The sequence below is a fragment of the Calidris pugnax genome, unplaced genomic scaffold (assembly GCF_001431845.1).
Source record: "Calidris pugnax isolate Ruff unplaced genomic scaffold, ASM143184v1 scaffold39, whole genome shotgun sequence".
NCBI lineage: Eukaryota > Metazoa > Chordata > Aves > Charadriiformes > Scolopacidae > Calidris > Calidris pugnax.
The window spans coordinates 10,331,673-10,357,006 of NW_015090828.1; the positions used below are offsets into that span (position 1 = coordinate 10,331,673).

At 42.5% G+C, this 25,334-nt stretch overlaps 2 protein-coding genes across 3 annotated transcripts; one reads left to right on the forward strand and one right to left on the reverse strand.

Moving 5' to 3' along the window:
- Positions 1 to 6: 6 nt before the first annotated feature.
- FAM149B1 (family with sequence similarity 149 member B1) lies at positions 7 to 21,297 on the forward strand. Of its 2 annotated transcripts, XM_014940533.1 has the most exons (15): positions 7 to 72; positions 1,518 to 1,622; positions 2,337 to 2,469; positions 4,539 to 4,681; positions 5,317 to 5,436; positions 6,045 to 6,215; positions 7,761 to 7,948; positions 9,015 to 9,145; positions 9,725 to 9,778; positions 10,240 to 10,352; positions 10,944 to 11,150; positions 13,899 to 14,025; positions 14,958 to 15,083; positions 16,167 to 16,248; positions 18,809 to 21,297. In XM_014940533.1, exons 1-15 carry the CDS (start codon positions 23 to 25, stop codon positions 18,880 to 18,882), a joined length of 1,824 nt encoding a protein of 607 aa, XP_014796019.1. In that variant the 5' UTR covers positions 7 to 22; the 3' UTR covers positions 18,883 to 21,297. The 2 variants fall into 2 exon arrangements, with proteins under 2 accessions (XP_014796019.1, XP_014796020.1); XM_014940534.1 differs by lacking the exon at positions 9,725 to 9,778.
- Positions 21,298 to 21,445: 148 nt separating this feature from the next.
- LOC106887128 (dnaJ homolog subfamily C member 9-like) lies at positions 21,446 to 25,320 on the reverse strand. Its single transcript, XM_014940535.1, has 5 exons — positions 25,137 to 25,320; positions 24,270 to 24,410; positions 23,798 to 24,052; positions 23,074 to 23,157; positions 21,446 to 22,140 (listed from the first exon to the last, which is right to left on the reverse strand). Exons 1-5 carry the CDS (start codon positions 25,314 to 25,316, stop codon positions 22,021 to 22,023), a joined length of 780 nt encoding a protein of 259 aa, XP_014796021.1. The 5' UTR covers positions 25,317 to 25,320; the 3' UTR covers positions 21,446 to 22,020.
- Between the last annotated feature and the right edge of the window lie 14 nt (positions 25,321 to 25,334).

The window sequence follows — 25,334 nt, forward strand, 5'->3', positions numbered from 1 at the left end:
GGCGGCGGCGGAGCAGCCGAGGATGATCTCGCGATACGCGCGGAAGCCGGTGTCCCCCGGCGCTCTGGAGACGTGAGTCGCCGCCACCTCCTCTTCCTCCTTCCCCGGTCCCGCTGCCCCGCTCCCCGCTGTTCCCCCCCACCTCAGCCCGAACCCCGCGCTCTGACAGGGCCGAGCGCAGGCCCCGGTTACGGCGGGGCCGCAGGCCGGAGCTGTGGGGCCCGGTGCTGTAGGGGCGGCCTCGGGAGGCGGCCGGGGTGAGGGCAGCCCACGGGCACGGGTGGACAGTCCCGCTGGGCAGCGGGTGGGCCCGGCGCTTGGGAAATACAGCTGTGAGAGAAGGGGGTGAAATCCCTGTTCTTGGCTGGGTTTTTTGACCCAGATTCTTTTTTTTTTTTTTTTTTTTTTCCTGGTTTAGTTTTTGTCTTAATATTTTTGTTTTAGATGTGTATATAATTTTTTTTTTTTTTGACGGTACACTAGATGAAATCGCCTTGCAAAACTTACTGCTAGATGGAAAAGCAGTACTTGTTCTTTTTTTTTTTTTTTTTTTTTTTTTTTTGGGTGGGGGGGGAAGGGAAAGAGAGGTGCTAAAGGTTTCAACAAATCCCACAGTTTTGTTAGGTAGCTCCTTTTGGTTCCTGTGTTGATATCGCTTTCTGTCTCCAGCTACTGCCACTTTTCTTGTCCCTTTCCTAGACATCTCAACTTTGGAAAAAAACAACCCCAAATGATGATCAGAGGGGCTGGAGCCCCTGTCCTGTGAGGAGGGGGTTCAGCCTGGAGAAGAGAAGGCTCCGGGGAGACCTTAGAGCCCCTTCCAATATCTGAAGGGGCTACAGGAGAGATGGGGAGGGACTCTGTCAGGAAGTGTAGTGACAGGACAAGGGGTAATGTTTTTAAATTGGAAGAGGGGAGATTTAGATGAGATCTCAGGAAGAAATTCTTTGCTGTGAGGGTGGTGAGAGCCTGGCCCAGGTTGCCCAGAGAAGCTGTGGCTGCCCCATCCCTGGAGGGGTTCAAGGCCAGGCTGGATGGGGCTTGGAGCAACCTGGTCTGGTGGGAGGTGTCCTTGCCCAGGGCAGGGGGGTTGGAACTCGATGGTCTTTAAGGTCCCTTCCAACTCTTAACCATTCTATGATTCTAAATACTGTTTCTCCTAACTTGCTTATGTATAGTTTGGTGGCCACTCTTGGTCTATTTGACTGTAAGTCCCTTACAGGGACAACAACATTATATCTGCTTTTAGAGAGCTGTAGCCCATTCACAACAACACTTTAAAGAATGACACTGGTTTCTAAGCGAAGACCTTTAACTCCGTGTTTAGCCTAGAGTTGGTTTTGACATCTTAATTCTAAACCTTCACTAACAAGAATTAGCCTCCTAATAATAATAAATGAGCTCTGGTATGCAAATTAGTGCATTCATTGAAAAGCAGAATAAAACCCCTGTAAAGCGTGGGAACTCTGTAGATGTTTATTTGTATAAATAATGCAAAGTTCCACTTCTTGTTTTAGACAAGGGCTTCCCAGACATGCCCTGCGGCATCATCCACCGCCAGAACCAGAGGCTGACGTGTGCCCGGCTGCTCCTGCGGCTGAAAGCCCCATCGAGAGCTCAAGGTACCTGCCAAAACATAAAACAATTCTTTGACCCAGAGACAACGGCAAAACCAGACACCTTTGTCTTGAGTGACCTTCACAGAAGCTGGTAGACTTAGGCTTTATCTCTGGTCTGTAGCATTGCAGAACATGTCCTTCCTGTTTTGGAAATAATAAAAAGTGTCTGTGTTGTGTTCCCAGCTCGCAAATAGCCCAGGTCATCTAATTTTGTGGTAGAAACAAGAGGGGAAATGATAAAAATAATTTCTGAGTGGTGTAGAACCAGGACTAGAAATAGTCTGTGGCTTAACTACCCAGCTCGCAAATAGCCCAGGTCATCTAATTTTGTGGTAGAAACAAGAGGGGAAATGATAAAAATAATTTCTGAGTGGTGTAGAACCAGGACTAGAAATAGTCTGTGGCTTAACTAAGATAATTTTTGGTAAATCTACATTTTGTTTTACTTCTAGACTTTCTGTATCATTGAAATTGTGAGGAGTTACTGATTATCACTGAGATTATTAGGAGTTCTTATAATTACTTGTGTACTGTGGTTTCTGCTTAAATACCTGTGAAGTAAATATTTACCCTATGAAAACTCTCTCAGTGCTAAGACGTCTTCTGATACACCTGTGTTTTTTTGTACAGAAATAAAAGTTTACTTACCTGCTTTTTGTCGTTGTGTATCATCGGGGGTTTTTTGCTTCCCTTTTTAACTCAACATGTGTGTTTCAGGGAGCCTGAAGTCTGGAAGGAATCAGCTTACCCCTCTGTTACTGCAGCTGATGATGGGAGTTCATGGTCTGCTAGTCAGAGTTATGCTGATACCTCCACCGAAGACAGCTCAGTCTTCTCTTGGGGCTATGATGTGAGTAGAATGTAGTCATCCAAGGCAAATGTAGCCCAGTGAGTATAAAGATATTTGAAATACCATTGCAAATACATTCCAGAATAAAAATGAGGATTGGATCTGTCAATAAATAACAACAGTAGTTACAGAAAGAACATATTTTTTAGCTCTTCCCTATCTTTCCTTTCTCTCAGATCAAAATGTATTAGGCTCATATTATTCAGTTAATACTCTGTATTTCCATCTAAAACTTTGGGAAGGCAAATCATTTAATGCATGAGTGCAGCTGTACAGAATAATCAGTATTGTTATTATGGAATCCCAAATGCGAGTGGATGTCTTTCAGACACTTGGTGTGAGTTTATCAAACTTCTGCATAGTTGTATGCTTCTCAAAAATACAGTAAACCCCTAAAACATTATTTTCATTTAGAAATATTTGTTTTATTCCCCGTTCACCAACACAAAGTGTGCTATTTCTTTCTTGGACGTGAGATGGAACTGTTTAGTTTTAAATTACCCAAGCACTGACCCCATTTTTCACTTCCACAAGAAGATGTAACAAAGGTCCTGAACACCCTTCACTTTCCCAGTGTTTCACACCAGTCTGCATTGCTTTTTGCTTTGCTGTTGTCTGTGGACATCTTCCACTTCATTAAAATGTCGCTGAATTTTATCCTTCCTGTTCTGATTTCTTCTATGTAAATTGCTGTGTCTTTAACTTAGTATCACAGTGCAGATATTTCTAAATGTTTTAATATTTAATCTGTTGTGTCAATGTAAGCTTTTTACGTAGCTGCCATCAGTCTGCATCATCTCTGGGGGGGAGAAATGATTTTAAAGTTCATGTCTTTCTATGCAAAAGAATTGTAAGTGGTTAAATCGGTCCCACCACTAAGTTTTAAACAAATAGTTGGCTTTTTTGATTATATAAAAAAATAAATAAAACACCCCCTCCCGAATCACACAGAATCCCAGAATGCTATGGGGTTGGGAGAGACCTCTAGAGATCATCCAGTCCAACCCTCTGCCAAAGCAGGTCCACCCAGAGCAGGTCCCACAGGAACATGTCCAGGTGGGTTTGAATGTCTCCAGAGAAGGAGACTCCACCACCTCCCTGGGCAGCCTCTGCCAGGGCTCTGCCACCCTCAAAGTGAAGAAGTTCCTCCTCATGTTTAGATGGAACTTCTCATGTTCAAGTTTGTGCCCATTTCCTCTTGTCCTGTCCCTGGGCACCACTGAAAAAAGACTGGCCCCATCCTCCTGACATGCAAGCAACAAATTTTCCACTTCATTAAAATGTCGCTGAATTTTATCCTTCCTGTTCTGATTTCTTCTATGTAAATTGCTGTGTCTTTAACTTAGTATCACAGTGCAGATATTTCTAAATGTTTTAATATTTAATCTGTTGTGTCAATGTAAGCTTTTTACGTAGCTGCCATCAGTCTGCATCATCTCTGGGGGGGAGAAATGATTTTAAAGTTCATGTCTTTCTATGCAAAAGAATTGTAAGTGGTTAAATCGGTCCCACCACTAAGTTTTAAACAAATAGTTGGCTTTTTTGATTATATAAAAAAATAAATAAAACACCCCCTCCCGAATCACACAGAATCCCAGAATGCTATGGGGTTGGGAGAGACCTCTAGAGATCATCCAGTCCAACCCTCTGCCAAAGCAGGTCCACCCAGAGCAGGTCCCACAGGAACATGTCCAGGTGGGTTTGAATGTCTCCAGAGAAGGAGACTCCACCACCTCCCTGGGCAGCCTCTGCCAGGGCTCTGCCACCCTCAAAGTGAAGAAGTTCCTCCTCATGTTTAGATGGAACTTCTCATGTTCAAGTTTGTGCCCATTTCCTCTTGTCCTGTCCCTGGGCACCACTGAAAAAAGACTGGCCCCATCCTCCTGACATCCACCCTTTAAGTATTTATAGGTGTTGATAGATCCCCCCTCAGCCTTCTCTTCTCCAGACTAAAAAGCCCCAAGTCCCTCAGCCTCTCCTCGTCAGAGAGATGCTCCAGGCCCCTCATCATCTTTGTAGCCCTGTGAATGCTATTCACTAGGTATTTATTGAATAAGTTTCCTTTCTAGGAATTTGATAAAGCTGCCACACAACAAGTAGAGCAAATGTTCAGACAAATTGACGAGCTTCTCTACGAGCAGAAAGAAAATGTGCACGTTGAGGGTCTGCGGGAAGAATGCCACCAGTGGACAGCCAACTTTCCTCATCTCAGGTATCTTCTGGATTCATGCTGGTACCATCACAGAGTTATAAAAGGGTAGGGATGGAAAGAGTTGCTTTTAAAACAACGTTAGTAGTTGGGTGGTTTTAGGCAGTTCTGTAGTAGATAGAGATAAAAAGATTGCTCTGGTAGTTTTCCTGCCATTGTCATTAATAAACATTCCACTATCTCACATTTGGTTCCTTGCCAGAGGATTACTGTTATTTGCAGCTGACTTGGCTTTAACATGGCAAAATCCTCTTGGAAAAGGTGTATGGTAAAGCTAAAAGCCAGGTGCTTCAAATAATTCAAAAGTCCTCCTCCCCTAGCTCAGCATTCCTAATGGCTGTCTGGAAACATTAATTTTAAATCTTCATTATGTGTACTGGAATAGTTTTGTCCGTATTCGAAAGTCCTACAATTAGCAGAGCATAAAAAACTCAAGCAAAATCTTCTTAATGTATTTACCTGACACGAAGCAATCTGTACTAGGGAAAACACCTGAAACAACATTAAACTATCATCAAGAAAACCACGTAGCTTCCCTATAGAGCGTTTAGGATTCCCTGCAGTGTGTTATTACACGCTTCAGTAATTTTACTTTCAGCATTTTCTGATGTATCGATCCTTTGCTTTTGCCGTGGCAGGGTTGTGGGGAAGCAGATAGTGATCCCCACGGATGAAGGGTATGGATGGTATTCCAGTTCACCTTCCGGCAGTTTGAGTTCCTCAGATGTAAGTTCACCACAAGAAAAAGATTCTAATGAGTAAGTACCAGCAGATAACCCAAACCACACCGGGGTGGGAAGGTCATTTCCTTCTCAAAAGGCTTCTTAAAACGTGAAGCCTGACTCTGTTCAGCAGAGTTTTGAACGCAGCAGACATTGTTTTTATCTAAAAGCACACAGCACACTTTCCTTTTTAACTAAAAGAACTAACATTCAAAATAGCCAGACTGCGCAGCTGTGCTTGTTGATAACTGCAGTAAACCGGGCAGTAAATAGAAATACCTTTGCTGCTGCTGAATTCTTAAGAATATGCATGTATTATAGATGGTTTTATTGTTAATCCTCTGTTAAATTTGTGTAGAACTTCAAAAATACAAAGCACTACATTAGCGCTATTTTATTATTTAATGTTTTAGATTGGTTTTAATTAGCTTTGATTTATTTTTTTTCCCTGAAGCTTCAAGTTCCTTAGCAAGAATTTAAAGTATCTAAACCAAAAGAGTTTTTCCTCTAATGCATAATTTGTTGGTCTTCCTACTGTTTGGCCGTAACTACCATGTTGTCTCTCCCTTCACCAAATGCTGCTACTTGAAGTGGAATGACGACTTATTTTCATTTCTGCTTTCTGCAAACTGTCACCCCTTCAGATTTAGTGTTTTTGGCAAGAAGGTACCTCTGTCTGTGACTCCTGTTCACAAAAAGCCTGACCGTTCCAAGTCTCCGGCCTTGTGTTCTCCAGAGAGTGAAGAAGGGGACGATGGAGTCATTGTCTCAGAAGGCGTAATGGAGGAATATTTAGCATTTGACCGCAGAGATGTGTAGGTATTGGATATTAAGATAGCAACTAGGACCAGTGTCCTGGAATTCCTGCTGTTAAGATACATAGATTTGGGTTTGATGTTAGATGATAAAGTATTTGCTGAATTTTTTTTTGTTTTAATATATCTTTCCTCTAAAGAACTTTCAAAGGCTTGAGGTTGCTAGGGCATTGGGAATTCTCCCAATCCGTTTCCTAGAACAATTTATTTTGCTAAATTACTTTTCTGGTTTTTGTTTTGTTTTGTTTTTTAAACTTTTCATACTAGCTGGTTCTGTGCCTGGTTTAAATAGTTCTTCCCATCATAACGGAGAGCCTGGCATAGTTAATAATGAAGACTATCGGCACAGTTAATAAATGTTGTTTAAATGCCACATATTTCTTATATTATGTCAAATTCGTCATTGTTTGCTATGCACTAGCAGTGTGCTGCTTTGGTTTCCTACTAGCAATTTGGGTGGAGCTGTACCTTTCCAGTGGTAATTTAAGAATTGGAGTGGATTTGATGCTTGCCAAGAAATAATTACCACTATTTTTATCTTAAGAAGAAAGGATTGAGAGGATAGCATAAAGAGGATTCTTTTTGCCCCTTGACTTTATTCAGCCCAACAATATGAACATATGGCCTGGGTAAGGACTCTGGACAGTACTGTCAGTCGCTAACTATTTAATTGGTTTTAATAAATAAAGCCACTTAGCTACATGAACCATGAGTTTCAAGTTGGTAGGTGGCTTGCTTTGTCCAGGCCAAAGAGATGTCGCTGCAGCAAACAATATTGCTGTCTCTGTAAAATAACAGTAGAAGTATTATAGCTTTTTCTACTAGTATCTCTTTTGTTTTTTGCTATTTTCCCCAGGTTTGTAGCTTTTGGACATTAAGTACTAACTCAGGGACCAGATATGAAAGCCATAATAAATGTGCTTGCATCAGTATTATCATCTCCCTTCTATAAAGTTTCTTTTGGCAGATGAATCTAAAATTTTTGAGCAGTTGTCTTCCAGGTTTCACACTTCAGAATCTCTCTTCCCCTGTGGAAGAGTCTGCAGCAAAGGCCACTTGCTAATGTGAATTACGGTTTTTCTCCCCTCTCATTGATTATGTCTAATTGCCTAAAACTGAATTAAGCCCTTGCCCTGAATACCTCCCTGCTGTTAGAGCTGCAGGCTGAGAGTGGCATTGAACAGTCATGAATAGTAACAATCTTCTCTCATGTCTTGAGCATTCTGTAGTGATGTTAGATACAGAGCCAAACAATGTGATGAATAAATATCACTGTAAATATTAATATTTATTTTTAAATGGAAGTTTGATCTCCTTTGTGACTTACTATTCATGAAGTATCATTTATAGCCATTCTGTGTGAGGAAACCAAGGTGTGCAGCGATAAGGTGATTGCCTCAGTCATTTCTATCTATTTCAGTTTAAGAGAAAACAGAACAGAAATGCAGCCTTAGCTGATGTTTTAATCCTGTTAAATAAATGCAACAAAATGTAGGAGACAAAGAAAATGTGTTTATGGTACAGGTAATGCTTACATTTTTACAGGGAGGAGGAGTTGCACGAGAGGAAAACAGGGCTGTCCTCTGGTAGAAGGAAGTTGGGGTTTCCTCCTGTCTCTCCACATTCCTGCATGAAGGATTCTGTGCTCACGTTTGTGTTCGATGATGTGTGGAGTGAAGTCCTAGGCTGCATGGAAGAATTAATCCGCAGGCACTGGGAAGGGTCAGCCTCTGGTAAGGATCACAGTTAAATGGAAAATTCAAAAGGGGATTCCAGTTACTTAATTCTGCCAGGATGCAAGGAGAGAAGGATGTATTTGGGAATAATCTCTTTGACTTACTATTCCTGAAGTATCATTTACAGCCATTCTGTGTGAGGAAACCAAGGTGTGCAGCAATAAGGTGATTGCCTCAGTCATTTCTCATTTAGATCAGTGGTAGATTCTGGAAGAAATAAAAGCTCAAGTGCTCACTGTACAGAAGCTTGCCTCTTTCAGTATTAGACTGTTATTTGATGCTGCTGTTTATTAAACTATCACCTCCCAGAAAACAATATTGTGTGTTAAATACAAAACTTCTTCTAAGCAAGCTATTTGGCCAGCTGCCTTGACCTATTTCAGTTTAAGAGAAAACAGAAGAGAAATGCAGCCTTAGCTGATGTTTTAATCCGATAAGGTGATTGCCTCAGTCATTTCTATCTATTTCAGTTTAAGAGAAAACAGAACAGAAATGCAGCCTTAGCTGATGTTTTAATCCTGTTAAATAAATGCAACAAAATGTAGGAGACAAAGAAAATGTGTTTATGGTACAGGTAATGCTTACATTTTTACAGGGAGGAGGAGTTGCACGAGAGGAAAACAGGGCTGTCCTCTGGTAGAAGGAAGTTGGGGTTTCCTCCTGTCTCTCCACATTCCTGCATGAAGGATTCTGTGCTCACGTTTGTGTTCGATGATGTGTGGAGTGAAGTCCTAGGCTGCATGGAAGAATTAATCCGCAGGCACTGGGAAGGGTCAGCCTCTGGTAAGGATCACAGTTAAATGGAAAATTCAAAAGGGGATTCCAGTTACTTAATTCTGCCAGGATGCAAGGAGAGAAGGATGTATTTGGGAATAATCTCTTTGGGGAAAAAAAACCCACCACGTTATTTACTTGGTTAGCAGTGTGAGACACGCTTTCAAAAGATTTACTAGAGCTTAGCTTCTAAGAGGACTCTCCTTGTAATATTTGGATTCATAGTACTGTCAAAAGTTAGCAATGCTGGTAGCCTGTATTGACAGGAATTCTCTGTTGCTTTGCCTAGATGATGAGAAAAATATCATAACAGTAGAAACGATCAGAGCAGACGCCAAAAGCCCTTTGCAGTTTGATCCTCTGCTCGCGTTGTTGCCTCGTGTGCCACAAACCAAAATGCCCTCAGTGACGTCCAATCTGGTAAGTATTTTTAGCCAGCTGGTTTGTGTAGGGACTAATCAATACAGCACTACCTAAGCAAACAGATCCAGTACATCAGGGAGCTGTTTAGATACATAACTACTTTGAATTTTGTATGAATGTTGACTGTACTTTCCAACACTTAGGGTCTGTTATTCCTCAGCTGCAAGTTTTAATTCCTACTTTTCTCTTTAAAACTTAAACTTTATATCCATACTGCACAACCGTGTGGTGACTGTTCATTAATGAGGTAGCTCTTTCTACATTTTAATGATGTTTGAATTGTGAGATCAAGGATTGCATGTATGAGATCCCATTCTCACTCATTTATCTATAGTTAACTCATCAGGTAATAGAGGACAAATCTCATGCAGTTGTATAAGAGTCAGGTTTTTTTCTCAGACACTAAATTTGACTATATAATCTGCTTTAGATGATCTGCTCCTAGAGTGGTGAGCACCAAAATGTTATCTGTTTATTCCATTTAATTCAACTCTTTCCTTCTTATTTCTTTTTATTTCTTTCTCCTTTATTTCTACCCCCTGCCCCTTCTTCATCTTCCTCACACTGTGTGTGTAGTGCCCCAAAACCAGATGTGGCCGCAAAAGCAAAAAGAGGAGAAAAACACCTCAAGTATGTATGCTGGAGAGATTAAAGCTTTGGTTATTTTCTATTTGCTGCTGTCATGGTGGGTGGAATTTGATAGTTTTCCAGATCAGTCTGTATTCCAGGAAAGGAGTTTGTAGTTCTGCTCTTAACATAAAATGTCAACATACACTAAAAATTAGCTTCAGGTAAAGGTTCTGGTTATAGCCATTGGTGGAAGATCCTGTCATGCAGATGAGCTCAGCTGGAAAATACTAAGTATGAAACATCAGGGTAGGATACATTTTCTAAGCACTTCCATTTGCAAGGATAATGGAATGCTGAGATGCCTGTCTTAGAGGGGAGAAATAATATAATTGAGTATATATCCACATGTAATGGAAGAAATTGATTTATTTTCTCCAAAGTTATTTACGAGGACAAAAAATATAAACGTGTGTATATCTCTGCCAAACAGTAATTTACTTATTTATTTTTTAAACTTTCAGGTGAATCTCTCTCAAGGGTCAAGTAGCGGCTCTCAACATAATCTAAATGGCTTGATGGTGATACATGGGATCCAGCTACAGCAAAGGAATCTGCCTGCAATGGAGAAAACACTGTAAGAGCTGTAGCTTGGCTGGTGTAGAGTAGAACATTCTCCTGGTGGGAGGGATTCAACCCAAAACATTGTGAGAGAATTTCCTACACTGGAGAAAGCAATGCTCGATTCTTTTCCTGCTTGTTTGTTTATTTATGTATCCTCTATGGAACTGTTTGCCTCTCGTACAGCTTTTCTGTTCTCTTGCTGCTGGTTTATCACTTGGTGAACAGCTGGGGCGTTACTGTTGGCACTAACTGATGTCCTGAACGAAGATGAAGCTCAGAATGGGATAGAGAAATTGATTTGCTCCCTTCTGAGAAAGTGGACTTGTGTCAGATCTGAACCATGGGTGTGAAAACCGGTGTTTACAGTGTGGGGTTTGTTTTTTTTTTAATCTGTTCTGTGACTTTTATACTGGACTCTTAATCAGAAAGTTCATAGTTCAATAAGAAAAACAAAGATAGGCTTCTTTTTTTCTTTTCCATCCCCTATACTTTTCTAATTTAGCTGTAAATTACTCTATATAGTTACATAAGGAAAAAAAAAGAGACAGGGTAGTTACCAGTCATACTGATCATACCGCTCTTGGTTTTGTGATTCTTTTGGTAGGGACCTGGATGACAAACGGCCGGGCTCCAGCTCCATTCTCTCTACCAGAGTGTGGCCAAATCGTGCTCTAGAGCTCAGTACATCGTCCCTCTCACGTTCCACGAGGAGGCGAAACCCACCCCCCCGTACCCTGCACCCCATCGACGTGAGCCTCTCTCGGACTGCGACCCCGGGCTCCGTGGATGATGTCTTCAGGGGCAGTCGATTGTACGTTTCAAAATCAGTTTCTTGCTGCCAGTTGTCGTATTCAGAGAACCCAGCTTACACAAAGAGCATTCCGTTGACTAGAAAGAATATGCATTATTTGATTAACGCCTCATAACGCCTCATAACAGCCTTTCAGTACCTGAAAGGAGCCTACAGAAGAGCCGGAGAGGGACTCTTTACAAAGAAGAGTAGCGACAGGACAAGGGGCAATGGTTTTAAATTAAAAGAGGGGAGATGTTGACTAGAAAGAATAGGCATTATTCGATTAAAGGAATGAATTGCCCCTTAAAGCACAATCTCCCCTGAGGAAGCTGAGTTGCTGAAGTTGATGTTTATCGTGCCACAAGGCACATATTTAGGCAGTTCTGAACGTGAACGGTAGCTCCGAGCCTGTCCAGTACAAGCAAAGCAAGTACCACCATCTCTTTCTTGCCATCAGCTTTCTTTTCCTAGGAAGCTGAGTTGCTGAAGTTGATGTTTATCGTGCCACAAGGCACATATTTAGGCAGTTCTGAACGTGAACTCTAGCTCTGAGCCTGCCCAGTACAAGCAAAGCAAATACCACTATCTCTTTCTTGCCATCAGCTTTCTTTTCCTGTAGCTTGTTTTCGAATTAATTGCCCCTTAAAGCACAATCTCCCCTGAGGAAGCTGAGTTGCTGAAGTTGATGTTTATCGTGCCACAAGGCACATATTTAGGCAGTTCTGAACGTGAACTCTAGCTCTGAGCCTGCCCAGTACAAGCAAAGCAAATACCACTATCTCTTTCTTGCCATCAGCTTTCTTTTCCTGTAGCTTGTTTTCAAGATGAACCCAGAAGCCCACAGTTTTGAGTGAGCTTGGGCAGCTTGTTGCTGCCCTACCCCAGACTGGGCTATAAAGAAGGTGCCTGTCGTAGATAACCTGTTTCCAATCTGAAGGTTGGTAACCACAGGGCTCTGACTGACCTCGGCGAACCTCCAATCATGTATAGAGTATCTTAGTTTTGTTTGGCATAATGATGTGATTGAATTTAGTCATTTACAGGCACTACAGGGTATTAGGAAACAATGAAGGCTTTAAAATACCGTATTCCGCTTGTTTTGTAAATTTGATGTAATTTTCTTTTAGTTCTTTTAGTTTAGTTTCTTTTAGTTCTACTTTAGTTTAGTAAACTCATCCAGCATGTTATTTTTGTTGTAGATTTAGAGATTTGTTCCTTGTCTATTTGCAACTGATGTTTCTACACTATCCCAATATTTTATGCTTCTGTTCCCTTTCCTCAGGCTTCAATCAATTTAACAATTGTTCAAAACCTTTATTATATTATCATATATGTTTCAATGTATGTAGACAGCACGAGGAAAGTCTTCTTTAGAATGGTGGTTATGATTTGAAGCTTTTTTAATCTGTTCTTTTAGAACATCCTCCAGTAAAATCTAGGACACAGGGAGAGCTTAGGCCTCTTGATCATTTCTAGCGCTTCTCAAACATACAATGATATACAGACACCTTTCATGTGAAAAAGGCTTTCATACAAAAAGGCTGGATCTAGAAAATAGACTACTTGTTATTTAATGTGCCTCCTGTGACTAAGGCTTAATTTTGTATTTTGTGCAAATACCAGCACAAAATAGGATTGGTTTAGCTCCTTTCAAGAGGCTTTTAGAAGCTTTCTACACCTAGTTCCTTTAAACATTCAAAATATGGAGAAAGTAGAAGCCTTGTTTTACCCCCAGATGTTTTATTTGACACCTATTACAAGTGAAAGAGCTACAACGTGCATTTGCATTATGTAGCTTTTTCACTGGCTCTGCTTAAAATACGGCTTGCTGCTGTTTTCCAGGCACACTGTTCATCTTCAGTCACTGGGCTGACGTTAGCAATAAAGCAGCACTTCATCCTAAAGGGTGTGATCAGAGCAGAAAATAATGCTGTGTCTGGGAGCGCGCAGACATGATTCTACTGTTTTATGGCAACTGCTCACAGACACCTTTATGTATGCACCCCTTGGTCCTGCAGTACCAGCTGCACAGCATACTCCTTCAAAATGCACAGGATGAGAGGTGCATTTTAACCCCCAACTGGCTCTTACATACACCCATCACCAGGATTTCTGCTGGGGTAGTCATTCACAGACTTCCTTTGTCTATATGACTAATATTAAACATTCTGAAAACTTCACCCGCTGCAGAACTCCTCTTATAAATACAGCCCCAGTAGCCAGGCCTAACAGCAGGATCTTGTACGAGGAGAGGCTGAGGGACTTGGGTCTTTTTAGTCTGGAGAAGAGAAGACTGAGGGGGGATCTGATCAATGCCTATAAATACTTCAAGGGTGGGTGTCAGGAGGATGGGGCCAGTCTTTTTTCAGTGGTGCCCAGGGACAGGACAAGAGGAAACAGGCACAAACTTGAACATAAGAAGTTCCATCTAAAGATGAGGAGGAACTTCTTCACTTTGAGGGTGGCAGAGCCCTGGCAGAGGCTGCCCAGAGAGGTGGTGGAGTCTCCTTCTCTGGAGACATTCAAACCCCACCTGGACACGTTCCTGTGCAACCTGCTCTGGGTGGCCCTGCTTTGGCAGGGGGTTGGACTAGATGATCTCCAGAGGTCCCTTCCAACCCCATGTCATTCTGTGTAGCAAAATTCTGCAGCTCTTGGTTTTAACATTTTCTACATAATGCCAGACAAACTGACAATATTGTATGTTTACACAACACCAAACATTTAAACTGTATGTTTTTTTTCTTTCTTATTGGTGCATTTCAGCCTGACTGCACAGGAGCAGCTGACCTCACCCTCCCCACTGCCACTGAGCCGAAATAACGTCCTACCACCTATTGGTAGCACCAGAGTGGCAGAGCACGTGAGCACAGCGGGATCCCAGAGGCAAACGGTAATACAGTCTTCTTTTTATTAGTGAATAGTCTGAGATCGTAATCATTGCTGATCAAATTACCAAACCCGAGAGTTCGAGTTTATTTCACAGAATCATAGAATTGTCAAGGTTGGAAGGGACCTTTGAGATTATCTAGTCCAACCATCAACCTCACTCTGATAAAACCCATCACTAAACCATGTCTCTAAGCACTAGGTCAACCCGGCTTTTCAATCCCTCCAGGGATGGGGCCTCAACCCCTTCCCTGGGCAGCCCATTCCAAGGCTTCAGAACCCTTTCCCTGTCAACATTTTCCTACTCTCCAACCTGAACCTCCCCTGGTGCAACGGGGACCATCACCTCCCGAGTCCTCCTCCCCACGCTGTTCCTGACACAGCCCAGGATGCTGGTGGCCTTCTTGGCCACCTGGGCACACTGCTGGCTCCTGTTCAGCCCACAGGCCACCAACACCCCCAGGGCCTTTTCTGCCAGGCAGCTCCAGCCACTCTGCCCCCAGCCTGGAGCGCTGCAGGGGCCCCCTTGGTGGGACCCAAGGGCAGGACCCGGCACTTGGCCTTCTTGAACCTCATCCCATTGGCCTCGGCCCATCCATCCAGCCTGTCCAGATCCCTCTGCAAAGCCTCTCTGCCCTCCAGCAGATCAGCACTCCCTCCCAACTTGGTGTTCTCTGCAAACTGACTGAGGGTGCAGTATTTGTTATCTTGTGACAGCAACTGAAATATATGCCCAAAAAACGCCACAGGAGTTTTGACTAACAGCATCATCCGGAGTTGAATGCTTCAATTCCAGTTACTGCTGGAATATTTTTCCTCCCCATAACTAGGTGAAGAATGGTTGACTTGGAAAATTAGCTTTAATTCCTAGGCTAATTATTTTAAATGTACTGCTGCAGTAAGAACAGGTCACAAGTGTGTTATTCTTCACTGCAGAAATCTCGAGGGAACTCAAGTCGAGCTCACAGTGTAACAACGCAGGAAGATGCCCACCAGCAGCTACAAGAGCGCCTTTCCTTACCTGATCATGCCTCCAAGCCTAACACAACCAGCACGTTCTTGGTAAAGCACGGCAAATTATACCAAATTGTACCAAATCATCCTTAGTCACTGAATAGGGTTGCTTTGATAATTAACGTAGGTAAACGTTACTTGAGAACCAAACGGCAGGAGTGATCATTACCAAATCATCCTTAGTTACTGAATAGGGGTGCTTTGACAATTAACATAGGTAAACGTTACTTGAGAACCAAACGGCAGGAGTGATCAGCACCAGGGAGTTCCTCAAGTTTGCCACTTGATTAGACACTCACAGGTCAACAGACACATCATTTTTTGGCTCCTCGAAACAAGGAGAGCAAGTCACTTGTTCACAGAGAGACACCACACCACAGTCCTCACAAACGGCTCCTGACCACACGCATATGCAGCTGGTGGTACTGAACTTCTCTTGAAAAACAAAATTGAGATGCTCATGGAAGAAGCTAAATATACCCTTAGGTATCACATGCAATGTTACCTGCTCTGGCAACCCAGCATCTTCTGTGAAGGCTTAAAACTGGATGCTTTCAAGTTTTGGGTAGGAAGTCATCCCTACAGCTGTATTTGGAAATGCAAGGGTGGGACAGTCTTCATTGCTTTCTTGCACAAGTTGGCTGTACTATTGATGGCCAGTCTGTTTCACTGCCAACTGCTCTTGGTTTAGTTTACTGAAACACATACTCTACTGAAACACCTTGTCCTAACTAACAAAGTATTTTTATCTAAGCTATAAAAGCTATCATTTCAGCAATAGCTTTTAAATAGCTGCTGGTTTGGTTTCTGTGTTTAATTTTGATGTCCTTGACTTAGCAGTTAGGAGTGTACAAACTTTTAAAAATCTATTTTGAAACAGAACAATTTCCAGAAACAGTGAGAATGCCTTGAACTGGTCCAGGGATCATTCTAAGTAAGAGTGTTACACAACTGTGTTTTCCACTCCTAAAGTTGATCTAACCCTTCTTAAACTTCTAAAAGCTCCAGTTAGACCTTTACAACATCTTACCAATTAGGAAGTACGTACGTTTAAGTAATTTGTAATTCTGTTATAGTCTTCATGTTTAACTTTTTTCATGCAAACATAACTAACTAGAACTGTCTTTTCAGCCAGATCCCCAGCACCGCCGTTCTTACACTGTAATTGACTACAGTAATCGCTCCCGGACCAGCAGAGGATCAGCAGGCTCAGGTATGCTTTGCAGTCACAGCGTTTAATAAGATGAAGCCAAGAGGTAAAGCTTTTGGGACAGGGATGTATTTCCTACATAGAAAATTACACTGAGGAGGGTTTTCAAAGTTCTATTTAATGTTTTAAATTTTCCAAGTTCAATACTTGCATATAGAGTGTGTTTGGCTGTGTGGCTGGTTTTTTATTTTATTACCACCTGGTGTGTTAACTCATTTAAGGAAGCTTAATGTAATCAGCCCCAATACCTCTCACATCCAAGTTAAGAGCAGGACTTGCCAATTTAAACAGAACTAGCAACAGCTGCTTTCTGTCCAAGCATTTTTTTTTCTGCTTAACTATGTAACTGAAAGAAATTGCATTATGTCCAAAAGAAACTTGATTTTTTTTCTTCTGCTCAACTATATAACTGAAAGAAATTGCATTATGTCCAAAAGAAACTTATTTGCACTCTTATCTGGAAGAGTTTGTGCTAGAATTGAATTAGATAACTCCAAATATATTTTGAAGCCAATAACTGTACCAGTACAATTCACATGCGTACTCTGAAATCAGAGTATGCTTCTACTGTTTAACACCTGGATGAACGTTATGGAGTTACTTGGCATAATCTAAAATGAATCTCATCTAAAATGACTGATTTTTAATTGGTCAAAGTGTCAAGGCAGCAGGAAGGCAGAAACTTATTTGCACTCTTATCTGGAAGAGTTTGTGCTAGAATTGAATTAGATAACTCCAAATATATTTTGAAGCCAATAACTGTACCAGTACAATTCACATGCGTACTCTGAAATCAGAGTATGCTTCTACTGTTTAACACCTGGTGAACTTTATGGAGTTACTTGGCATAATCTAAAATGAATCTCATCTAAAATGACTGATTTTTAATTGGTCAAAGTGTCAAGGCAGCAGGAAGGCAGAGATGTTGTGAATGTAAAGTACGCTTTTCACTCCACTTTCCCTTCCTTCACTGCAAAGTCATCTCCTTAAATTGTTTACGGTTACTACACTTTAAAACTAGTCTTCATAAATGCTTCAGAACAGCTACAGCCAGGGTTGTGGTTCTTTTTTAGTAGTAGGAAGCTACAAGTCTAAGTCTATGTGTGTACACAAGTGTTATGATAGACCAGTAAACCTTACTTATTTCAACTTCACCTTGAGAGATTTAGGTTTTTCACTTCACGGCACGCACAAGGGCTCGTCTGGTCAGTTGAAAGGGAGTTTGTTCAGAGATAATGGTAGAGCAGAAGTTAACTTTTGTGCCCTGGAAGAGCTTTTCTGAAGGCTGTCTTTATAACTCTCACCAGAGTTCACCTGGAGCACTCCCTGTTAACTTGTACTGATGTTCTTTTTTAATAGTAGGAAGCTACAAGTCTAAGTCTATGTGTGTACACAAGTGTTATGATAGACCAGTAAACCTTACTGATTTCAACTTTATGTTGAGAGATTTCAGTTTTTCACTTCACTGCACGCACAAGAGCTCATCTGGTCAGTTGAAAGGGAGTTTGTTCAGAGATAATGGTAGAGCAGAAGTTAACTTTTGTGCCCTGGAAGAGCTTTTCTGAAGGCTGTCTTTATAACTCTCACCAGAGTTCACCTGGAGCACTCCCTGTTAACTTGTACTGATGCTAAGTATCACCTCCAGCTGGAGGGGGTGGCACAGAGCAGGGCATTAGATGCACTCTCTGAAAGCAAGGTCTGTCAAGACAAGTCACAGTGGATTCCTTTCATCACACTGTTTTGGGATTCCTTATGGAGTTGCCAGAATTTCCCACATAAAAATGTACTAACAAGACAGGACTGAGGATGTAAAAGTTAATGGAAGCTGCCATGATTAAGGTAGCAAGTACATGGATGATTATTAGAGGACAGGAGGGGTCTCTTAGCTTGTTTAATAGCTGAATGGCCTACTACCGCTAATACAAGTGGTACAAGAGGCAATTTAAGTTAAAGGCACTGAAGTAAGTTGTTTTTAAACAAGAAGGGAGTGGTTTCTACTGAAATTAAAATAAGTATCTGCTCCCCATCCCTCAAAAACCCACCCACTATCTTTAAATGCAAGATGTGTTTTACAACAGCTGTATTACCAAAAAAAACCCTGCAATTCAGAAGTCTGCAGATTTGAATACTTCATGAGACAAACTTCTGCTAATTCTATCAGCAGAAGAAGTCTGCAGATTTGAATACTTCATGAGATAACAAGAAATACAGTGGTTGCAATGCAGCTATGAAAGCACAAACTTTGCCCCTTCTGGATAAGAAATACAGTGGTTCCCTGCAATGCAGCAACTATGAAAGCACAAACTTTGCCCCTTCTGGAGGCCAGTGGCTCATCTCAGACTTATTTAAGTTATATATAATGCAGTTGGTAGACATAGGCCAGTCACTCATCTCAAACTTACTTAAGTTATATATAATGCAGTTGGTAGACATGTATTAGAGTAAAAAGCCAGACAAAACAAAAAAAGGGCATTTTAATTTTAAGCTCAAGAAGAAGTATTTGGCACTTAGTTTTACTACCTTCCAGAGCCCTTAAAGTTGTGCATGATCTCTTGTTTGTTAGGTCTTCAGCTGCACGGTTCTGTGAAAGCTCACAGTCGAAGTGGATCAGGCACAAAAGGCAAAGCGGGGTTCTGAGGTGCCATGAAGAAGTACCCACCCACCTCCAGAGAGCCATGAACCACCTCTCAGTCTCAGCGACGTCAACCTTGTTTACAGAGAGTTTTCAAACACCCTTCCTTACGAGTAATTATTTTTATATAAATCTAAAGAAGCAGCTGCCAAAGATTAGGCGGGGTATACTTAAACATTCCTTTTTCTACCAGTAGAAAAAAGTTATACTGCAGTGGGAGGGTGAATATACACCAGTGGACAGTAAAGCCTAGCTCCTAGAAAATCTATAGCAAGTGCTGGCAGTCCTTGCTGTTTCCCCATCACTGGCTTGTGACTGCTTCATGTTGTTACAGGCAGGTACTGCAGAACCTGCTGATTTTTCCATTAGCTCTACAAAAGAGTAGCAGTTTAATTTTTTAAAGCTATATTTATATGTGTAAAGCAATACTATGCTATCAAGAGCACTCGATACTGCTCAGCTTAGGCAAGTTATGAATCCTGTAGTAATTGCAGCGTATATTAATACAGTTGCGTAAAAATAAGGCAGCAAAGTAGATGAACAGAACTAACACCACTGACTCAGCCTGTGTTATACAGTTATACCTCTTCCTCAAGTGGCTAAAAAAGGTCCAAGAGGCAAAAAGGAGTCTCTTCCTACAAGTAGTTCCAGCCAGCATTCAAGGAACTTACATCGTCTTCCTGGTGAGAGATATTGTGAGAGATTTCACAGAATAGGTCAGGCTCCCTTCCTAAAAATACCTACTTTTAGTAGATGTGTTCTGCACCGTGTGACAGACCTATGGGAGGTATTTGCTGCAGTTGCCCTTGTGGCTCCAAATAAGATAAACACATGAAACACAAGCTTCTCAAAACAAATGATTACTTGAAGGTCTTACTCCCAAGCAGTAAGCGCTGGATTACAAGGAAGGGTAAAGACAACATGAGGATAAGCACGTATTGTATTTAAGCAAAGTTAGGGCACTGCACAAAAATAGTTGTTTCTTTATAATCCAGTTAAAGAGCACTTTTTTCCTGACTTTCCTTATTAATATTTCCCAAATTACAATTCATAATGGAAAAAACTTGTCAATATTCTTTATGAAGTGTCTCCCTTATTGCCCCCACTCTAAGGTATGCAATCTATCAAATGTTAGTGGTACCTACAGAACAGCTAATAATTTTTAATCAATATTGAAGTTCTTGAGTCCACTTGATCCACGCATGCTCTAATCAAAAAGATGGGAAAAGAAAGCAAAGCAGAACCGTGCAAATGTAACTGGGTTAACTTTCCTTTGCATCTCTAGAGGGGAAAAAAAAGAGTTCTTGGCTCAGTCTAAACCTCTAAAATTTGCACAGAGATAAACTGATGCTAAAGAGAGGCCTCTATTCGCTAAATTCTTTAAGAAGTCCAGCTTCTCTTAAGAGCTAAGACTACTGGAACATTGCACAGTGTGTCATTCATTTAGCTCAAGCTGACTGGAGATAAGCATCCCGTGCCATTCCTCAGGGACCAAGCTATTTTTCTAAAGCTCTAATGCAGAAAAGTTACAAAAATAGACAAATGAACAGACTTCTAGTAGATGTAATGTAGTATTTTACAGCCCAGAGGAGTCAATGTGTTAATAAAGTGAAAGCAGTCTCACCATTGGGTAATTTTTGGTTTCTGTACAGATCGTTGACACGAGAGACTTCTCCTGGGCTGTTAGAGATCTATTTTTTGTAGTTAACATTCAGGTCATGTGTTATGCAACAGAATGATATGCTGTACTCTCTGAGTCAGGATAACTTTTGAAAGCAGCCAAGTAAAAGGGAACAGAGTTATCATCTACCTCTGGCTTCCCCCAGGAAGCTTTATTAAATTGTCAGGTCCTGAATGACATCAGTGCTGCAATAAGGACCTTCAGCTCAAAAGTGTCACCTTGTAGCTCGTAAGCCTTTGATAAATGATCCACAAAATAAAGCCAGCCTCATTCCTTTGAGCTAGAGTAAGTTGAAAACTAGTCACCCTTTGAAATTCATACCCTGCACGCTACATCAAGTTGTTTAAAGACAGCTGAAGCAAAAGCCAGCAAAGTATTTCTGCATCATACAGAAGTAATTCACTTCTGCGATAACAGACCTGTTGACATCCAGTGAAGTAGCTGATCCCTCCCATCCTACAGCAGATTTGACTGGGACGCTGTGGAAATAACACACAGTACGTTTCTAAGCTTTGGAACCCCTCGTTAAGGGACATCACGAATCCCAGGAATACACAGAACTGCCCCTGTTCCGTGGATGTTTCAGTTTAGTACCTCACCTCAGCATGTTAGAGAATTTCTGTATGGTCAGTTATCTGCTGCAGTCTTGTTTTCTTCCCAAGGCATCTGCCAGGGGCAATCCAAGACCAAATGCCAGGTGGTCCTTTCACCTAACAGCATCACCAGCACCAACGCCTCACTTACCAACAGAGCCCTATTTTCAGCTGTCACTGGAGTGTGTAGTATTTCCTTGACTGAAATCAGTCAGAGGAGTCAACCCTATCAGGTTGTTTTGAACAGCGACTTAGGAAGTGCAGAGAGGCCTGGGGAAGCAACACGGCACAGAATTCTGCAAAAAAACCCTCTCGTTTATTAAATCTGCAATTTTCCAAAGTATCTTTATAAAACCACTGGGATATCTGAAAAACACCCATCGAGCTGAAATGCAAAGACCTTCAAAAACGGCAGAAGGTTTGTTATATAAATGTGTGAGTAGCAAAAAGATAGGGTTCCCAACTCAGAAGCTGCAGGAGCCAGCACTGAAGCTTCTCAAAGGTGTGGGATGACGTTGTTTTACCCGTCAGCTGTACTGACACCCATTAGCTGTTTGGAGGGAAGGTGCTTTAACACAAGTTTAATAAATACTCTGGCATCACAAACATGACACCGCTTCCTTACTGTAACAAACCTTCTAGTCAAGAATCTGTTTGATCTTAACTGAAGAGCAGCCAAAGGATTTAGAAGAGTAGCACCAGAATGCTTTGTCTTCCTTGTTCATGATGCCTTCTGTGTCATACCCCCCCGTCACAGCAAGTTGACGCACACACACTCTGAAACAGCAGTCCAGAAAAACTCTGAAGTTCTCCCAAATCCACATGTTCCCCGAGAAAATGATACCTGACATTTCAGCCTACAAAGTTCTTTATTTCTTTCCTTTCTTGGCTGTGGTCTTCTTTCCTCCTTTTTTAGCATTGTTCCCGTATTTTGCTTCCAGTTGGGCCAAAAAGTCATCCATTTCCTTTTTTCGATCTTTATTTCTGCTCTGGGGAAAAAAAAACAACACCACAACCTCAGAACTTTTACTACTTCCCAATACAGATTATTCTATTGAAATTAGAAAGATACATAAAATCTTGGAATATATTAAGCAGGGAATGCAAGATAGAGGAGATGTTCTACTGTCAAGCAAAAACCTACTTGTATACTCTGAGCTCTATAGCTAACTTCCAGAGTATCCAGACAGAGGTAAAGAGTGACTATAAAAAATACCAAACAATTACATAAAGCTAGAAAAAGCAAAGCAATTTTTAGTTTAGACCCAAAACTCTAATACAGTTTGAGGTATGAACATTGCCCACTGGACAACAAGGAAGAGGAAACAGAAAACATTCCAAAAACCAGAACGTAAGCAGTATGTTTCTTCCCTCCATCCCCAAGATAAAAAACCCCAAATAGTAAGACCCATCAACTTCTACATCCTCGTGGAATCCCTCAGAGAAGAACCAACCATTAACACTGCCTACAACTAGAAGCATTTTCATTGTGTATGCAGTAAGGGTATTAGAACAAGGAAGAGGAAACAGAAAACGTTCCAAAAACCAGAACGTAAGCAGTATGTTTCTTCCCTCCATCCCCAAGATAAAAAACCCCAAATAGTAAGACCCATCAACTTCTACATCCTCGTGGAATCCCTCAGAGAAGAACCAACCATTAACACTGCCTACAACTAGAAGCATTTTCATTGTGTATGCAGTAAGGGTATTAGAATAACTTCGTTAATTTTGAAAAAGATGCAGCTAATAAAACCCATACCATACTTCGACTAATTTAAGCGCATAGATAATTAATATTAATGTCAGGTTTTAACCTCAGGATCTCTGAAGAGTTGCAAGGATCCAAAATACAAAGATGCTCAGGGAAAATACAAGTATAAGCCAGTAACGTAATTATCTTCAACAGATGCAAAAAGCCTTACTTGAATCAGTGCTTTCAAGTCATCTTCTCCACCAAGGCCCAGTTCGTCTTTGGCCTTTTCTGCCTCTCTAGCTTCTTTTTCTGCCTAAAATAACAAACTAGTTTGTTAAAAAGTATTTTGCACGTTATTTGACAAAGTTGTATAGTAGTTACCAAGTGTTTTGTTTGGTTTTTTGCATCGTTTGACAATGCTGAATGGGATGTCCGACTCTGTTCCCCCCACCCATACTTTTTTTGTCCTAGCAGCTACTACATTCTCTTTAATTTAAAGATTACTGTGATGTGCACGTAAGGTGTTCTATAAAGTGTCTAAAAAAAGCCAGGTTGGAGAACCCAGCTTCCATTTAGTCCAGGATGTTGTTTCACACTTGCCAAAAGGCAAGCACAATGATTCCCACCCCATGAACACTTCTTCACTCCAGTATCCGTTGTAAATCAACGAACGGTCATGCTAAACTGTACTCAGCCATTGTATATAATAACGAAATAAAATAAAGAAGTAATAGGTGACAGCAAATTGCAACTCCAAAAGCCTTTCGCAGCAATTTGGTGGGGTGGGGGTGGAGAACACAGGTGACTAAATGTGAAAGTCAAGATCTGTAACCCAGCAATCCTGTGGCAAACGGTTGTTTTAAGAACAGTTTCATTTATTTCTATCAAGGGACATTAAAAGCTTATTATAAATAATGTTTCCTTTTGGTCCCTGATTGATTGCTGTAACCTACCCGCCTTTTTCTTGCCATCATTTTCTGCTTGGATTCTTTTACAAAACCTTTGTAGGACGGGACTTCTCCAGAGTCAATGGCTTTTTCTATGATTTTCCGGATTCTTGGCTCATCTGTGTATTCCGCACACAACACTGACTCCATTATTCTGTCCATGTCACCCTCAAAATCCATGTATGCCGCTTTAATATCAGCTAGCTCTTCTTCTGAATCTTTGTAGCTCTTTTCAAAGTCTTTGATGTCTTTTATGGTGATCTGAAGCGGAGAGATGAAACTCCTTGAGTTACAGGATGTATTCACCAGGATTTAAGAGACAGCGTAAGAAAACCCTGTGTTTTACACGAAGCCCGTGAGGGAGACAGGCTACAGCTCTGAAGCAGGGGGTTTCCCCATCCCGGGGGGCTTGCCCTCCTGCAGAGGGGAGCCCTGCAGGGCCCCGCACCCACTGCCCAGACCCCAGCCCAGCTCTCACCTTCTTGAAGAGCAGCCGCCAGTACTCCTGCCAGTCCCGCTCACCCCGCAGCGCCTCGCCCTCCTCGTCCACCGTGCCCTGCTCATCGTACACAGCGCGCTGCTCCGCGTCGCTCAGGACGGCGTACGCCTTGCCCAGGATCTGTGGGGACACGGGGGACAGTCAGCCCAGTCAGGTAGTCCCTCCAGCCCAGCAGAGTCAGTTAGTCCCTCCAGCCCAGCCCACCCGTCCATCCATTCTAGTCAGTCCAGTCCGTATGTCCATCCAGCCCAGTCAGTCAGTCCCTCTGGCCCAGTCTGCCCAGCCCAGTTAGTCAGTCCCTCCAGCCCAGCCTGTTAGTCCAACCCAGCCCGTCCATCTGTCCATCCAGCCCTGTCAATCCGTCCATCCAGCCCAGTCAGTCAGTCAATCAATGTCCCCAGCCCGGCCAATCAGCCCAGTCAGTCGGTCCAACCCAGCCTGTCCGTCTGTCCGTCCAGCCCTGTCGCTCCCTCCAGCCCAGCCAGCCAGCCCAGTCAGTCCACCCCTCCAGCCCAGTCAGTCAGTCAGAATGTCCGTCTGTCCGTCCAGCCCTGTCAGTCCCTCCAGCCCAGTCAGTCAGTCAATCAATGCACCCAGCCCGGCCAACCAGCCCAGTCAGTTGGTCCAACCCAGCCCGTCCGTCTGTCCGTCCAGCCCTGTCGCTCCCTCCAGCCCAGCCAGCCAGCCCAGTCTGTCCGTCCGTCCGCCCAGCCCAGTCAGTCAGTGCCCCCAGCCCAGCCAACCAGCCCAGTCAGTCGGTCCCTCCAGCCCAGTCAGTCAGTCAGTCAGAATGTCCGTCTGTCCGTCCAGCCTCCTCCTCCTCCTCCTCTCCCGTCCCGCGCTCACCTGAAAGCGCCGCGTCGCCTCCTCCTTCTCCTCGGGCTCGGCGCGGTCGGGGTGGACGCGGAGGGAGGCGCGGTGGTACCCCCGGCGGATCTCCTCGGGGGAGGCCTCCCGGCGAACGCCCAGGAGGCGGTAGAGGTCGGGGGAGCCGAAGGCGGCCTCACACTCCTCCAGCAGCCCCATCCCGCCGACCGCCGCCGA

Coding starts and splice junctions, on each gene's coding strand:
- FAM149B1 (XM_014940533.1), top strand. CDS start 23: ATGATCTCGCGATACGCGCGGAAGCCGGTGTCCCCCGGCGCTCTGGAG. Junction 1,623..2,336: donor AGCCCCATCGAGAGCTCAAG/GTACCTGCCAAA, acceptor TGTGTGTTTCAG/GGAGCCTGAAGTCTGGAAGG. Junction 7,949..9,014: donor CTGGGAAGGGTCAGCCTCTG/GTAAGGATCACA, acceptor TGCTTTGCCTAG/ATGATGAGAAAAATATCATA.
- LOC106887128 (XM_014940535.1), bottom strand. CDS start 25,316: ATGGGGCTGCTGGAGGAGTGTGAGGCCGCCTTCGGCTCCCCCGACCTC. Junction 24,411..25,136: donor AGGCGACGCGGCGCTTTCAG/GTGAGCGCGGGA, acceptor GTGTCCCCACAG/ATCCTGGGCAAGGCGTACGC. Junction 24,053..24,269: donor GGCGGCTGCTCTTCAAGAAG/GTGAGAGCTGGG, acceptor TCTCCGCTTCAG/ATCACCATAAAAGACATCAA.